The following is a 17,849-nucleotide window of genomic DNA, read 5'->3' on the forward strand; positions in this document are numbered from 1 at the left end:
ACGCGCGAGAGATGCCCCGTTTACCGTGCGAGCGGTGAATGGGGCGCACCTAGCCTGGCGCGAGCGCCGGAGGCCACTGCGCTAGTAGTCCGGCTTCGGCCGTGCCCTCCTCGCGGTCGAGCACGCGGCCCGAGGTCCGGCCGCCGGCCTCGCGTTTCTGTTTGTCGTCGTTCAATTTCCGCCGGGCACGTGCGCCGGTCCGGTTCCCGTTCACTTTAAGATGTTTTCATGTTTTTGTTTTATGTTCATTGCGGTTGTACCCGATTAACAAAAATAAATGAAACTAAAACAAAATCAATCGTGCGCTGCGCATGGCGCTGGTTAGAGCCCTGCGAGTCTCGATATGAGGGGGCGGCGGTGGTGGTGGTGGTGGTGGTTCTGTAACCGCGAGCGTGGTTCGCTCACCGAGCGTGGTTCCATTATGACGCGAGGGCCTCTAGCACCACGGTCCAATCGGTGTCGGCACGTGGCTCACGTCGACGTGGTGATGTCGCCACGCGCAGCTCCATCGCCGTGGTTTTACGTTGCCGCTGGTTACGTCGCACCGCCGTGGCGGCTACGTCACGGCGAGCTGTTCCGCCTGGCTCTGATGGCAAGCGGCTCCGCCCGGCTCTGTGACGGCAAGCGGCTCCGTCTCCGCGGGGCGCGGTTGCTGCCACGGCCGGCTCACCGCCCCACCCACCGCTCCGCCCCCACCCCCCCCCCCCGCCATGCCCCCTGGCACGGCAGCTCTGCTGAGCCGGCGCCCAGTGCTGAACCAAAATAGGCACTTAAATAAATGTTGTACTCGGCAAGTTAACAGCTACAGAGGCCAAGCTCAAATCACATGGTTATTATTATTTGTATATATATAAAGCGTATATTTCCACAGCGCTGAAAACGGGGCAGGAGGCCTCATTGCTTGCTGCCCCAACTCCACTGCCTAAAAGTGATTAGTCGTGATTATAGTCGTGATTATAGTCGTGATTAGTCGTGATTATAGTCGTGATTAGTCGTGATTATAGTCGTGATTAGTCGTGATTAGTTGAACCATTCAAAACGCAGGCGGTGGCACACCGGAAGGTTGCACATCACCGCCTGCTGGCAACCACGTCTGTCGGTAGAGCCCCGACACTCCCTCCCCCCTCCCACCCCCCGGCTGACGTGATTGGTTGGTACAGTCCCATAAACTCATTATCCATGCGACTATACTGGCAGGGGCGGGGGTGGGGTAAGAGGAGAGACGTCATTGTCTCGGCCAACGATGGTTCATGAGGCTGGAGTTGTGGAGTACGTGGGGGGGGGGGGCACCTGGGAACCCACGGGCAGCAGCGTCACTTGGGGGAGTCGCTCCGACGTACCGACTGGAGCGTTAGCGACGGCGCTCGCTTAAAATCGCTCGCCCGCCCCTCCCCGCTCACTCACCCCGCCCACTCGCCCCTTTTTAACTGGCGGCCGTGGTTTTTTGCGGTTCAGCTCGCGGGCGGGCGGGCGGGCCGGCCGGTTTCATCTCAAAACAACGTTCAGCGTCGCCGATTCGTCGACGAGGAACCTCCCCTCGTCCAAGGTCGCGACGCGGACTTGAGAAAAAGCCGTCCATGAATTTCTAAACGCATCGTAAACCCGACGCGAGATCGGCTTCGTCCGTACCCGGAGATCTGGAACCGCGTCGCCGCAAGCACGCCCACTTCCTCCCGTTCCTGACGTCGTGAACCAACGCAGATTTCGCCTCGCCGGGGGGGGGGGGGGGGGGGAGGGACCACAGCGGCGTCGCCCTGGTACCACGAAGTCGTTACACGTACCGTCGCCTCGTCCTCCAGTCGGGTTATACCTTCCCTCCCCCCCCCCCAAAAGAAGAAAAAAATGAGTAGCCTCCAAACTCAAAATTGCTGCGTAGCGGACAGGCGGGCAGGCGGACAGGCGGACAGGCAGGCGGGCTGGCTGGTGGATCGACAGTCCAGCCGGTGCTATGCGGTGGGCGGGGGTGTTGTGGTGGGTGGGCGCTGGGGGGGGTAGGCGAGGCTGGCAGGTGTGTGTGGGGGGGGGTGAGTGGAGGTGCACGGCGGGGGGGGGGGAAATGACGACAAGGAGAGAGTGGGGCTGAGAGTAGGTGGTGGTGGTGGGGGGCAGGGTGGTGGTGGTGGTGGTGGGGGGCAGGGTGGTGGTGGTGGTGTTGGTGGGGGTCTCAGTCGTCACAGCCGCCGCCGTACATGTCGGCGAGCTTACGGAAGCGCGGCCCCCACGAGTTGAGACGCTCGTAGTAGTCGTGGTGGTCGTGGTGGTCGTCGTCGTCGCCGCCCCCCCCCGTGCTCGAAGAGCCGAGCGAGCTGAGCGAGCCGGCCAGGGAGCCGTCCCCCTCGTGGTGGAACACGGGCAGCGAGTCGTATGGCGGTGTTGTCGTGTCGTCGTCGGCCGTGCGCAGGCCCTGGAAGCCAGAACACCACCACCACCGCCGCCGCCGCGGGAGACAGACGGTGACGTTAACGACGATGACGTCATCGACGTCGACAGCCAATGATGACGACGACGATGACGTTTGTGACGGCATCAGCAACGATACAAACGTCGGCACCGACGATGACGTCATCGACAGCCGACAACGACGGTGACGTTTGTGACAGCATCAGCAACGATACAAACGCCGGCACCGACGATGACGTCATCGACATCGACAGCCGACGACGATGACCTAACGACAAAATTTCGCCATGGCATCAACAACATCGGCGATAACGTCGCCAGCAACGACGTCGTCCACCATTAAGACGACATCGTCATCATCTGCACGCTGTGCACTGTGTGGTGGAGCGGTGGTGTAGTGGTCAGCGCCCCGCACTACGTACGTGTCTACGTAGAATTTCCACTGCGCCGTACGTAGCCAACTGCGCTAATTGGGGGCGTTACGAATCCTGGCGGCCCGAATTGGATCCCCGTTCACGAGCAAACAATGCGGTGACGATTATCTGACCCGGTCCTGGGCCTCCCCCCTAGCTCGACTCCGCCTCAATCGAGTCCCCGGGTGCCGCGTGTCAACATCGCCACTGGGGGGGGAGACAAAGACGGCCAGCGGGCATGGTGCCGGCCACCCACCCTCCTCCGTGTGCCGCTCCTCGCCAACGGGACCTTTGTCTCGTGCCGCGTGCATCGTTTGACGGGGCGGTGGCGGCGGTGGTTCACGTGCGCGGCGCTGGGTTTGGTCGTGCGCGGTTCCATCCCCTACGTGCGTGCGGCGTTTGCCACCTCTCCCACCCACCCACCCACCCCCCCCTACCACCCACCTCGCTGATGAAGTCGCCGATGTCGCTGGGGTGCGGGTAGCGCGGCTCGGCCAGCGACGGCCGCTCGTCCAGGTGGCGCACGCCGGGGCCCTCGCGGCGCGGCGCTTCCGGCGGCGGCAGCTCGCTCGGGAGCCGCAGCAGCAGTAGCAGCGCCTGGTCGTAGTCCTGCGGCGGCAGACCGCGCCGTCATCTCGCCGGCGCGTGGGCACGCAGGGCGCTGCCGCCACCGCGAGAGGGTCTCTCGCTGGACAGTCAAACCGCAACCACCGCCACACCGCCGTCTCTCCGCACCACCGCACCACCGCACCACCGCTTAAACGCACCGCGCAGATGTGCGAGCACGCCTCTCACCCGGTCCTCCTCTCCCCCGCCCTCGTCGTCGTCGTACGTGAAGACGTCGCCGCCCTCCTCCTCGTCCTCGGGGTCGCAGAGCGGTTTCTCGTCGCGGCGCCTCTTGCGAGCGACGAAGAGCGGCGCCAGGACTCCACGCGGGGGTGGGGGGGCGACCCGCCCCGGTCAAACCGCGGAAATCCTCCGCGAACGAACGGAGATCTCGCCGCACGAATCCCCGCGCCGCCGGGGGGGGCCCCGCGTCCGCAGCACCGGGTCCCCCCGAACGATACCGATGGCTATTATTTTCTTAGCTCTTTCGGTAAAGTCACGTTGAAGGGAAACAATAAAATAATATATATATAATACAATAAAAATTCTCACGACGTTTCGACCATAACACAAACGGTCGTCATCAGGTGTGTCTGTTTGTGTTTTGGTCGAAACGTCGTGAGAATTTTTATTGTTTTATATATATATTATTACTTTATTGTTTCCCTTCAACATGGTGACTTTACCGAAAGAGCTAAGAATATGAATCACTGCAGTCACGAAAGCTTTAAATCAAAAAGATGCCGACGACGACGACGTCAAACTCACCGAGAAGCAGCAGCAGCAGGCAGAGGAGGGCGGCCTCGGCGGCGGCGACGTCGAGGTCGCCGGCGGCGTCGGCGGCATCGCGGCCGACGCAGTCGCCACGCCGGTCGCAGGCGCACACCTTCACCTGGAGCTCCGACACGGCGCTCATCGCGGGGTTGCCCGAGTCCGTGACGAGCAGCGGCACCAAGTAGAGGCCCTCGGGCAGCGCCGTCTTCATGCGCAGCTGCGAGCCGCCGCCTGCGGGGCAGGAGGGGAGCGGCGAGCGGAGAGATGTCGCGCGGTGCGCCGAGGGCGGGGTGGCGGGCACATCGTGACGCGGGGAGTCGCGCCGGCGACGAGAGTCGACGACGCGGCTCTCGGCCGCGTCCCGGGCCGCCCGCTCGTTCGGAAAGCGCCGGCGAATCCGGAGGGGGTCGGGGGCGGCGACGTTTTCCCGGCTCTCGTCCGACGGGTCGCGAGGTGCGGGTCGACGACAATGGACCGGCGCGTTCAGTTGTTTTGGAGCGGTGGCCTGGGGCGAGGACGAGATTTTGCGCGTTGCGATGCCGCACCCCGCCGCCGCCGTGTTTGATCCATCAACGTGGCGGGATTTGGCGACTCTGCCTTACGGCTCAAGCTGGGGCGGGGAGGGGGAGAGGGGGAATGGGGATCCGTCCGGATCGGAAAAACCCGGAAAATATTTTCGTACCCGGCACACCGCGTCCAGTATACCACTGGCTCCTGCTCAGTTGCGTGCCACCCCCACGCTCAGTGGGTTCACGAGAAACAACGAGATACTGGGCGAGATAATTCCGAAGTAATCCCTGAGTAGGGCGCTGGGTTTTGCTGCTACGCTGCCCTCTGCTGACAACACAGGCCAAGAGCAAGGTGGGGGCAGAGCGGGACAGGGTAGGGGGCAGTGCAAGCGTAGGAGTCATGGCGAGCGAGTGGGAGCAGAGTGATTGCTGAGTGATGGCAAGCGATTGAGTGATGGTGAGCGAGTGATTGCTGAGTGATTGTGAGCGAGTGATTGCTGAGTGATTGCTGAGTGATTGCTGAGTGATTGTGAGCGAGTGATTGCTGAGTGATTGTGAGCAAGCGAGTGATTGCTGAGTGATTGTGAGCGAGTGATTGCTGCGTGATTGTGAGCGAACGAGTGAGTGCGGTTTGCTGTCCGCACAGCCGGACGTGGCAGTGTGGGTGGCGCAGTGCAAGGGCAGCGTGGGGGGGGGGGGTGGTCGAGGGGCCCCCCACGCACCGTCCACCCGGTGGACGGTCCAGTTGTCGTCGGCGGCGGGGTTCCCGGGCACCAGCCGGAAGCCGAAGGGAATGCCGTTGAAGTCCTCGTCGGCATCCCTGGCGGTGACGTCGACGGCGCCGCCCGGCGCGCCGCACGCCGCGGCCTCGTCGGGCCGGGCGACGGCGGCGTTGTCATTGACGTCCGACAGCAGCAGCGCCAGCGTCCCCGTGCCGCTCGCCACGGGGTCGCCTGCTCCCACCGGCACGCCGAGACACGAAGAGCGAGATTCCCGCACGCCCCCACCGCTCGCCGGCCTTCTACAAACCTGGGAAGGTTCGGCACGGCAGCCTTTGTCTCCCCAGTGAGGATGTTTACACACACACACACCTCTGTCTCCCCAGTGAGGATGCTTACACACACACACACACGACACCTCTGTCTCACCAGTGAGGATGTTTACACACACACACACGGCACCTCTGTCTCCCCAGTGAGGATGTTTACACACACACACGGCACCGGGTACTCTTGTTTGAGGCCGAGTCAACCAAGGGGAGACCGATTCGGATAATCGTCATCGATGTTGGGCGTGAGCGGCAATCGAACTCGGCTTGCCGGGTTTGTGATGCAGCGCGCCGACCCTTCCACCACCGCTCCAGACGTGGACCGGTTACACAAGCATACCACACCAGGGACGCATTGTAAGGCTGAGTCTACCTACAGACGCACCACACTCACTCATTTTGTGAATTGCACCTTTAAGGAGAAGCCACACACGCCAATCGAAGGTGCGGGAAATGGCGAACGAGCGCGGCGCGACGGTGAGTGATGGCGAGTGATGGTGAGTGATGGTGAGTGAGTGATGGTGAGTGAGTAAGTCAGTGATGGTGAGTGTGTGATGGTGAGTAAGTCAGTGATGGTGAGTGATGGTGAGTGAGTGATGGTGAGTAAGTCAGTGATGGTGAGTGATGGTGAGTAAGTCAGTGATGGTGAGTGAATGATGGTGAGTGAGTACGTCAGTGATGGTGAGTGAGTAAGTCAGTGATGGTGAGTGAGTAAGCCAGTGATAGTGAGTGAGTGATGGTGAGTAAGTCAGTGATGGTGAGTGAGTGATGGTGAGTGAGTAAGCCAGTGATGGTGAGTGAGTGATGGTGAGTAAGTCAGTGATGGTGAGTAAGTCAGTGATGGTGAGTGAGCGAGTGACAGTGAGTGAGTGAGTGGTGAGTAAGCCAGTGATGGTGAGTGAGCGAGTGATAGTGAGTGAGTAAGCCAGTGATGGTGAGTGAGTAAGCCAGTGATGGTGAGTGAACGAGTGGTAGTGAGTGGTAAGCCAGTAATGGTGAGTGAGTAAGCCAGTGATGGTGAGTGAGTGATGGTGAGTGAGTAAGCCAGTGATGGTGAGTGAGTGATGGTGAGTAAGTCAGTGATGGTGAGTGATGGTGAGTGAGTGATGGTGAGTGAGTAAGTCAGTGATGGTGAGTGATGGTGAGTGAGTGATGGTGAGTGAGTAAGCCAGTGATGGTGAGTGAGTGATGGTGAGTGAGTAAGTCAGTGATGGTGAGTGATGGTGAGTGAGTGATGGTGAGTAAGTCAGTGATGGTGAGTGATGGTGAGTGAGTAAGTCAGTGATGGTGAGTGAGTGATGGCGAGTGAGTAACTCAGTGATGGTGAGTGAGTGATGGTGAGTAAGTCAGTGATGGTGAGTGAGTGATGGCGAGTGAGTAAGCCAGTGATGGTGAGTGAGTGATGGTGAGTGAGTAAGTCAGTGATGGTGAGTGATGGTGAGTGAGTAAGTCAGTGATGGTGAGTGATGGCGAGTGAGTCAGTGATGGTGAGTGAGTGATGGTGAGTGAGTAAGCCAGTGATGGTGAGTGAGTGATGGTGAGTAAGTCAGTGATGGTGAGTGAGTAAGCCAGTGATGGTGAGTGAGTGATGGCGAGTAAGTCAGTGATGGTGAGTGATGGTGAGTAAGTCAGTGATGGTGAGTGAGTGATGGCGAGTGAGTAAGCCAGTGATGGCGAGTGAGTGATGGTGAGTAAGTCAGTCATGGTGAGTGTGCGAGTGATAGTGAGTGAGTGATAGTGAGTGAGTGGTGAGTAAGCCAGTGATGGTAAGTCAGTGATGGTGAGTGAGTGATGATGAGTGAGCGAGTGACAGTGAGTGAGTGATAGTGAGTGAGTGGTGAGTAAGCCAGTGATGGTGAGTGAGTGAGTAAGCCAGTGATGGTGAGTGAGTGATAGTGAGTGGTGAGTAAGTCAGTGATGGTGAGTGAGTAAGCCAATGATGGTGAGTGAGCGAGTGATAGTGAGTGATAGTGAGTGAGTGATGGTGAGTGAGTGATGGTGAGTGAGTAAGCCAGTGATGGTGAGTAAGCCAGTGATGGTGAGTGAGTGATGGTGAGTGAGTGGTGAGTAAGCGTGGTGTGATGACGAGTGAATAAGCGAGCCAATGTGGTGTGGCTGGGGCGTGTCTGTAAACAGGGGGGGGGGGGGGGGGTGGTGCAGTGTGGGGGAGGGGCAGCCCTCACCGTCATCCGTGGCCAGGAAGGTGGCCGTGTAGGTGTTGGCCTGCACCAGGGCCGCCTCGCGGTCCAGCACCACGGCCGTGGTCACCTTGCCGCTCACGGGGTCGATGTCCAGCCAGTCGCCCGGCACCCAAAGCTTCTTGTAGCTGCGCGCGGCCCCATCACACACACACAGGTGAGTCGCACACACAGGTGAGTCACACACACAGGTGAGTCACACACAGGTGAGTCTGACACACAGGTGAGTCTCACACAGGTGAGTCACACACAGTTGAGTCTCACACACCGGTGACTCACACAAAGGTGAGTCTCACACAGGTGAGTCTCACACACAGGTGAGTCTCACACACAGGTGAGTCACACACAGGTGAGTCTCACACACAGGTGAGTCACACACACACAGGTGAGTCACACACACAGGTGAGTCAAACACACACAGGTGAGTCACACACAGGTGAGTCGCACACACAGGTGAGTCACACACACAGGTGAGTCACACACACAGGTGAGTCTCACACACAGGTGAGTCACACACACAGGTGAGTCTCACACACAGGTGAGTCTCACACACAGGTGAGTCTCACACAGGTGAGTCTCACACACAGGTGAGTCTCACACACAGGTGAGTCTCACACACGTGCACACAGGTGAGTCACACACACACAGGTGAGTCTCACACACAGGTGAGTCACACACATAGGTAAGTCTCACACACAGGTGAGTCTCACACACAGGTGAGTCACACACACAGGTGAGTCACACACACAGGTGAGTCTCACACACAGGTGAGTCTCACACAGGTAAACAGAGGTGAGTCTCACACACACAGGTGAGTCTCACACACAGGTGAGTCACACACACAGGTGAGTCTCACATACGGGTGAGTCACACACACAGGTGAGTTTCACACACAGGTGAGTCTCACACAGGTAAACAGAGGTGAGTCACACACAGAGGTGAGTCTCACACACAGGTGAGTCTCACACACAGGTGAGTCTCACACAGGTAAACAGAGGTGAGTCTCACACACACAGGTGAGTCTCACACAGGTGAGTCACACACACAGGTGAGTCACACACACAGGTGAGTCACACACACAGGTGATACTCACACACAGGTGAGTCTCACACACAGGTGAGTCACACACACAGGTGAGTCTCACACACAGGTGAGTCTCACACAGGTAAACAGAGGTGAGTCACACACACAGGTGAGCCACACACACAGGTGAGTTTCACACAGGTGCACACAGGTGAGTCACACACACACAGGTGAGTCTCACACAGGTGAAGAGGTGAGTCTCACACACAGGTGAATCTCACACACAGGTGAGTCACACACACAGGTAATTCACACACACAGGTGAGTCTCACACACAGGTGAGTCACACACACAGGTGAGTCACACACACACAGGTGATCCTCACACACAGTTGAGTCTCACACAGAGTTGAGTCACACACACAGCTGAACAGAGTTTACACAGGCGATTCACACAGCTTAGTGTCACACAGCCAAACAGAGTGAGTCACACGCAGGTGAGGCACGCCCACACACACAGGTGAGGCGCGCACACACACACACAGGTGAGTCTCACACACAGAGTGAGTCACACAGGTGAGGCACACACACACACACACAGGTGAGGCACACACACACGGAGGGCGGGAGGAAGGGTCGGCCGCCGGCTGTCCGTGCGGCGACGGGAGCGGCCAGGGGGAGTGTGGCTGGGCAAGGCCTCACCGCACGGCCTGCCCCTGCGCGGTGTCGGGGTCACGGGCCACCACGGTGGTCACGTGGTGGCCCACGGGGAGGCCCTCGGGGAGCTTCACCTCCCGCCGCAGCGGCTCGAACGTCGGCCCCTCGTTCTCGTCTTCCACCATCACCTACCGGGCGGGCGGGCGGGGGGGGGCTGTTAGCGAGCACCTGTAGAGGTGGTGGGGGGGGGGGGGCACGGTGTGGGCGGTCGTGCGGGAGGCGGTGCGGCCGTCACCAGCGCTGTGCTTCACAGCGCTGGTGACGGCACAGATGTCCAGGAGACACCTGTGAAAAAAAAGGTCTTCTGGACTTGAAATAAGTAAAGATCGGGGTGCTTAAGTCATTCGCTCTCATCGGCCGGTATCAGATCTGCCCCCGCGAGCGGCGCAGGAAGCTGTGGGGGGGCAAAACTTGTGGGGGGCCGCGGGGGGCAGCGGGGGGCCGCGGGGGGCACTCACGGTGACGGTCGCGGTGCTCGCCGGTCCGAACTCGGCGCTCTCGAGCGACGCCTCGTTCTCCACGGCGACGACGAGGTTGTACTTGGACGAGCTCTCAAAGTCCAAGGGCTGCGGCGTACACACACACACACACACCAACCACACACACCACACACACACCAAACACCACACACACACCACACACACACCAAACACCACACACACACCACACACACACACCAACCACGCACCACACACCACACACCAACCACGCACACACACCACACACACCACACACACTCACCATGAACCACACAACAACAACGCACACACACCACACACACACCAAACACCAACCACACACACATACCACACACACACCCCACACACCACACACACACACCACACACCAACCACGCACAACGTTACCCTCCCACCAATCAAACGCTGAGTCATCACCAACACCGTCACGACCGCTGCACCACAGTGTTGTCTATATAGGTGTTATGAAAATTGATGAAAATAATGAAAATTAAATGAAATTTGAGATTTGCATAATTTATCCGAAATTATGTTAATTAGTGTAATTATGCGCATAAATTATGCTGATTCGAGAGATAATCGTATTAATTTATGCGAGTGGGCGTGGTTATGATAATGCAGGTCGTTATGGATTATCAGGTCGAGCCTCGGTGACGAGGATTGTGTTATGAATTGGAATAACGCAATTAATCGTATGCAGTGACGCAGGCGTTGTGAGCGTGAATGAGAGAGAGACGATTCGACTCTGCTCTTTAATTCCGTATTATCGATAAGGATACGATTACTCTCGATTGAACATTACGGATTATGTGTGTTATGGATTATGTGGTGATAGTGTGCTTATGATAGGTCCCCAGGATTCAGATCTCATACGCAGAACAATATTATGCAGAATTTCAGGAAGAATCACACACAAACCTTCTGCTTTAATCAATTTTATTTCTAGCTAACTTTAATTTTTGGATAATATGAAAACTCAATCTCGGGATTTTGGAATTTCAACACAGCGTTAACATGATACCATCACGATTGCGTTGTTTCACCTCGATAGCGGCACCTGTGGTTAATTCCCGACGCGTAACGCAATCGATCGGTTGTTGAGAGAGAGATTAAAAACATGCGAACTATTCTATCAAACCTTAACTTTATAATATGCAAACTCGTATGCTTGAATTGTTACACAACACGGCACTTGGTCTTTGATTCGTATCCAATCCTTAATACATTCTGATATGCGAAGTTATTATGCTTGAAATCGTCAGCACAGTACCACGTTGATGTTCGTTCATTGATTCATAACGATTATGAATTTAAAGCGTTCGACTATAATACTTCTAATTGCCTTATCAACACCACTCGATGGCCACAATGCTTCGTTACTTGAATTGTCACACAAAACAGCATTCGGTCACTGATCATGCGCGGCCCTTAATGCAATTATTGTCACGTTGTTAACAATAGGATGACTGATTATTATGCAACGCTACTCGTTGACAGGGCACTCCAACCAGTATTATTCTTGGAGGCACAAATATGCGTTTGAATTCGTTATTTCATTCGTGGATACCGGCAAGATTATGCAGAAAGACAAATATTAACGAACGACTCAAGTATTCCTAATCAACTTCTCAACGCGACTCAATGGGTGGCGATGTTTCCTTTTGAGATCCTTATCTCGGGCCAATCTTTTAATTGATTGTGGCCAGACCCCTGGCAGGGAACCGGTTGAACCCGCTCTTCAACCCCGCGAGCGGCGCTCCGTGGTGAGGTGCCAAGAATTAATCCTTGTTAATGGGTCAGTTGGTAATTTATGCGGTTAGAAGTACAGCCCCAGCACAATATTACACAGAAAAATTATGAACGCTCTTAAAAACGATGGATTATTCACTCGGTCGTTGCGATGTTTCCACAATCACGGATGGTTCAATGGCTTGAGGTTTTTAGGCTTTGTTAATGACCCGTGTGTGTGTGTGTGTGTGTTGAATGGTGTGAGTGGTGAAAGAGTAGGCCAATGTTCGGAATCGATTCTTTGCGTCAAGCAGACGTCTGGTTTGTGTGTAGTGGGGGGCAGTGTATCATACGTATCAGTTGATTCTTCTTTCAGTAGTTGGTTCGGACTCGACGGACGTTGGTGAACGAGTAGATGCGTTGTTGTAGCTGAGATGACCGTCTGGTAGACGGCGTTAGAAGCACGCCCGCAGCGGTGCGCTGGTGCTCCGTCGTCGGCGGTTGTAGATTGCAGGCTCACGATTCGCTCGTGGTGGCGCTGGCCGCTAACAGCGGCAGCGGGTCGCCAATCGGCGACACTCGCCAATTCGGCGAGTTGTAGAGACGTCTCCGGCGTCGGTGATGGCTGCTCTTCTGCTGAGATGAGTTGAGCGGGTCTTCTGCTGAGATGAGTAGAGATGAGTCTTCTTCTGTTGAGCTGAGTTGAGATGAGTCTTCTTCTGTTGAGCTGAGTTGAGATGAGTCTTCTTCTGTTGAGCTGCCCCCGAGGGCTGATGAGTTGATTTCAATGCTGAAACGGCTCCTTTTTATGCCAAAAATCTCTCCCCTTCTCGGCTCCCCCTCACGAGGTGGAGCTATCTTTGATCTGATCGTATGTCGGTGGGGGGGGTTCGTGTGTCAGTGGTGGGGGGGGGTTCGTGTGTCAGTGTGTATGTTTGTGTGTGTGTCATTTATGACATGGTCCTGTTCGGGTCTTTCCTCAAGCCATAAACATCAAGACAACAGACACCTCGATTCATCTCGGTGGCGTCTGGTTGTCTGATCCCTCCACCCAGAGAGAGGGGCGGGTTCCCCCCCCCCCCTTTTCCGTTCGCGTTCCGATGCACAAAGAAATGGTTAAGATTTTTTTTAAGTTTAACATTTCACATCACAGTTGGTATCTTATCATACACAGTTATGATCCTGCTTGTGATTCATAGTATTTGATTTATTTCCAAGTGAAGATGCTCTTTCGAGCATATGCATTTTATCACGTGCTGCAGGGAAAGACAAAGGTGGCCGGGATCTTCCCATCTCTCTATACTTTGCAAATATCATTTCGACTTATATTTCTCGAATACCATTTGGTCCCATGTTCGCCAAGACTCGTGTTTGTAACTACGTCCTCCCGACACCTCTCGGTTTTACCGAGGTTCGAATTGTTATGATGGAATTATTAAAAAGAAAAATAATTATCATCCTGAGTTTAAGAGGTCCATTTCTTGATTGTTGGAATCCATATCCCTTGGTTCTATAAGGTTCTATAATGGAATGTGGTGTAAGGTTAACGCGTTGTTATTATTAATATTATTTTGCAATTTTCTTTAAAACTTTCTTTGCCTGGTTGCCGTGTGTGGGGTGGGTGCGTCTCCTCATCAAACCCGGCTGGCTTTTCCAGATGGCCCCTTGTGATAAGGTGTAATTCCTGCTTCTCCGCGCTGTGAGAGAGACAAAGGTGGTCGGGGTTGCTTGGAATATTGTTTAAACTCTTTCGCAAGTTTGCTCGTTGTCTCATTCCTTCTCGATAACCTTTGATGTGACTCGGTATTCTTGCTCCAAGCTTTGTTTTAACAGTAAAGGTATTAAAGGTGAAAATCATTTGATAGCGAATTAATCATTGGATAATAATTCACTGATGTGTCTGGTGGCCTGTTCTTAATTGGAGTGAGCGTTAGGCTCGCTACTTTTATCTTATTCTTGTTGTTGCCTTTTAATTTTTTTGTTGCTTTACTGGAAAATAAGGAAAAGAATATGTATACGATTTACCCTGTTGGCGTCTGGTGTCTGCTCTCTTGGTGTTCTGACCTCGGAGGGACTTTTCCTAAGGGGCCCATCAAACTCTTGTTCATCTGGAGATTTTCGCCGATAGCTGTTACATCCTCGCCTGGAGAGTTTTATTATTTCTTTATTTATTAATGGCCTGTTTATGACTGACATCTGGTTTTTCGTGTTTCTGGCTTACGGGTTTGATTCATTATAAAAAAAAAATATTGTTTGTCATGAAAGAAAGGAAAAAGAAATCTAGGTGTATGCATCCGTAAATATTCTTATGGATATTAATTGTGGAAAAAGGGCCGTATACAACATTCCGCCCTTTTAAAAATGATCGGTGGTCTGCCACCGGTTATTTTTAATATTAAAGAAAAATTCCTTTTTCCACCATGAACCATCAAGTTTGTGATTTTTCCTTACAACGCGCGCGTACGTGTCACAACTTAGCGTGATTATATTTGAATTAGTAAGGGATTTTTATTTTTTTGTAATAAGATAAGGAAGTATTCTACTGACTACGTGTTATAGGGGAAGTTGTTGATTGAAATTTTTTTTCTTTATTCTTCCTCTTGTTCTCCCAGCACAGGGTACGGTTTGATTTGATTGATGTGTACCCACTTGTACTGCTGCTCTCTTCCTGTCTTTGTGATTTTTAGCTGATATACAACTGGGGACATTTTGTCAACAATCTCGTGTGGTCCTGTCCAGGAAGGGAGGAATTTCCTGCACTTCTGCTTTCTTTTTTCGTAATTGAGGTACAACACCTGGTCTCCGAGCTGGTATTCTGCGTGGCTGGCTTTTTGGTCATAGTATGCTTTGCTCCCCTGAGCCTCTGCTTGCAACTGGTCTCTGACCATAGCGAATGTGCTCTGTAGGTGACTGTTCAGTCCCGCTAGGTATTCAGTGGGCGTCATTGCCGTCGGGGTCTCGTCCTCCAGTGGGACATACAGCAGGTGCACTGGGAGGGTCATTAGTCTCCCTGTCATGATCTCGAATGGTGTCCTGCCTGTAGCTCGGTTGGGTGTGGCTCGCATGGCCATCAATACTAGGGGTAGTTTTGTATCCCAGTCGCGTCCCGTGGTGGACACATATTTCTTTAGGAGGCTCACGATGGTCCTGTTGGCTCTTTCCACCTGTCCTGAGGATTGTGGATGGTAGGCGATGTGTAGTTGTCTTCTTACTCCCAACATCTTCCACACTTCTGTGATGACTTCGGCTGTGAAGTGGCTTCCTTTGTCTGAATCGATTGTTGACGGTAGGCCCCACCTACTGAATATTTGGTTGATCAGTAGGATAGCTGTCGTTTCCGCGGTGTTGTTGGGTGCTGGTAAACACTCTATCCATTTGGAGAATGCACAGGTCACAGTCAGCATGTATTTATTTCCTTTGGTTGATCGGTTGACAGGTCCTATCCAGTCGATTTGTAGGTTGGACCATGGATAGTCTGTTCCCCTCTTCTGTAGGGGTGCCCTATGCTGTGAGGTCGTTGGCTGGAACTTGCAACACACGAGGCAGTTGGACACATGTTCGTGTATGTCTTGACTCATTTTAGGCCAGTAGGCCACCTGCCGCAGCATCTGTCCTGTGTTCATCTCGCATCGGTGGCCGCTGCATGGTTCGTCGTGGGCATGTTGTAACATTATCTCTCGATATTGTGAGGGGACTACCCATCTAGTTTTACCGTCTTTTTCGTTCGTATATACCAGTAGCCCTTTTCGTATTGAGAACCTTTTGATTTGGTTATGCATGATCTCGAGCTCTTTGTTGTCGTTCAGGTTGTCGGTAGTGATTGGTTTTCCTGTTGGATCCTGGATATGATCAGCCAGTGTTTTTAGGGTTTCGTCCTCTTGTTGCATTCTGACTAGATCTTCGGAAGGCTGTGCACTGTTCAATTGGGCTCTGACTCCAGCTTCTGCAGGGTTCTTCCCACTCCTGGTGATCAGTCTTATTACGGCAGGGTCTTGGTTCGTCGACTCTTGTTGTCCGTCTCTTTCGGTTTGGCTTTCTAGCTTCCACGGTGTGCCTTCCAGGCTTCCCGCTTTTGCGAGGGCGTCTGCCTGGTCATTTCCAGTTTTCTCTTGGCCAGGTATCTTGGAGTGCCCTTTGACCTTCTTCCAAAATATCTTCATATCTTTGTTCTGAACCATCGTATCTATGGCCTCGAACAGTTCTTGATGGTGAATTGGTTTATTTCTATGGTTCTTCATACCGTTCTTTTTCCATATGGGCAAGTGGTGTAGGAAGCTGTGCTGTACGTAGTTGGAATCAGTACACACCACCATGGTCTGTATTTGGTTATTGGATGCCATTTGGACGGCGATGTGTACCCCGGCCAATTCTGCATACTGGTTGGACTTTGGTCCCAGTTGAAATCCCGCTTGAATCCCTGTGAGTGGGCCAGTTTCCCAAACGATTCCTGATCCGGCGTGGAGTTTGTTTTCCTTCATTTTGGAGCATCCATCGATGTACACCATTGGTAGGTCGGCGCATGCTTCCTTTTTGAAGGGCAGGTGCCTGTTGTCCTCCGGAGGTACCTTTGCGGCACATGCTTCTATGCTGTCTAGCGTGCAATCATGTAAGTCAGCCAGACCTTTGGCCATTGGACTTTTCTTGTTTTTTGCGTATTTTACTGTGATTGGTAGGCCTTGGAGTGTCAGTGCCCAATTGGCTATCCGGCTGCTGGTTACGCGGCCCTCTCGAATCTTCTTACTGTTGAGGTACGCCAAGGATTCATGATTCGTTTCTAGGATGATTTTCTCTCCGTTCAACAAGTTCCGAAAATGTTGTATAGCCCAGATGTTTCCGAATATTGCCTTCTCGCACTCAGAGAACTTTGTCTCTACCCCACGGAGGGCCTTGCTGGCATAGGCAATAATTCGTTTCCCTGCTTCCTGTATCTGGTATAGTACCGAGCTGATACTATGATCTGAGTATGCGGTCTCTAGGTAGTATTCTTTTCCTTTCTCTGGGTATGCCAGGCAGGATGCCCCTGTGATCTGTTGTTTTAATTCCTCCACTGCAGATTCCTGTTCTTGTCCCCATTCCCATGGTTCGTCTTTTTGAAGTAGTTTGACTAGGGGTCGAGCGATCCCTGCGTAGTCGTCCACGAACTGTCGAAGGTAGTTGCAGATCCCTAAGAAGCTCCGAAGGGTCGTGACTGTGGTGGGCGGTTTGAGCGCGTGGAGGGCTTCAAGTCTTTTCGTTTGGGGTAACATTCCTTCAGTGCCGATCTGGAACCCGAGGTAGTCCACCCTTTTACGTGCCCACTGTCCCTTTTGTATTGATATCTTTGCACCAGCTTCTTTTAACTGCTCGAGGGTATGCTGGAGGTTCTCGAGGTGTTCTTCCCATGAGGAGTCCTTGACCAGAATGTCGTCGACATAGACGATGGTGCCTCGCTCTTTTGCGTCACCCATTGCCTTGTGTAGGAATATGTTGAAGTCTGCAGGTGAATTTGAGTATCCAAATGGGCATCGGTTCCAAGTATACTGTATCCCGTTGAATGTGAAGGCCAACTTGTATTGATCTGCTTCTTTCACGGGCATGGTCCAGAAACCATTTGATAGGTCCATTGTGGTGAGTATCTTTGCGCCTTTTATTTGGTTGAGACTTTGGTCGATTTCCGCCATGGGCCATCGAGATAGGGGAACCGTTTTGTTGAGTTGCCTATAGTCGATGGTGAGTCGCCACTTGCCAGTGGGTTTTAGCACAGGCCAAATTGGTGAGTTGTAGGTTGAATTGCATTCCCGAATTATATTCTTCTTGAGTAGGTTTCCCAAGGTTTCTTGGATTGATTCGTAGGCGGCCAGTGGAATCTTGTATTGTTTCACGTATACCGCTGGTGCTCCCTCCAGTGTGGGAATAGATACCACATGTAGGTGGGTTTTGCCGCAGTCATAGGAGTCTTCTGAGAACAGGAAGTGG

At 53.6% G+C, this 17,849-nt stretch overlaps 1 protein-coding gene across 1 annotated transcript in view; it reads right to left on the reverse strand.

The window, feature by feature from the left end:
* Positions 1-729: 729 nt before the first annotated feature.
* Positions 730-17,849, reverse strand: part of LOC116937378 (cadherin-2-like) — a 32,460-nt gene continuing 15,340 nt past the window's right edge. The window contains exons 8-15 of the mRNA XM_076061552.1: positions 10,146-10,253; positions 9,673-9,815; positions 7,934-8,076; positions 5,425-5,655; positions 4,188-4,790; positions 3,609-3,739; positions 3,258-3,422; positions 730-2,404 (exon numbers count right to left, since the gene is read on the reverse strand). Coding sequence (XP_075917667.1) covers positions 2,165-2,404; positions 3,258-3,422; positions 3,609-3,739; positions 4,188-4,790; positions 5,425-5,655; positions 7,934-8,076; positions 9,673-9,815; positions 10,146-10,253 — 1,764 coding nt within the window. The 3' untranslated portion in view covers positions 730-2,164. The remainder of the gene's footprint in view (positions 2,405-3,257; positions 3,423-3,608; positions 3,740-4,187; positions 4,791-5,424; positions 5,656-7,933; positions 8,077-9,672; positions 9,816-10,145; positions 10,254-17,849) is intronic.

The sequence above is a fragment of the Petromyzon marinus genome, unplaced genomic scaffold (assembly GCF_048934315.1).
Source record: "Petromyzon marinus isolate PM22_M1 ecotype Great Lakes invasive population unplaced genomic scaffold, UKy_Petmar_22M1.pri1.0 PM_G_Scaffold_37, whole genome shotgun sequence".
NCBI classification, from domain to species: domain Eukaryota; kingdom Metazoa; phylum Chordata; class Hyperoartia; order Petromyzontiformes; family Petromyzontidae; genus Petromyzon; species Petromyzon marinus.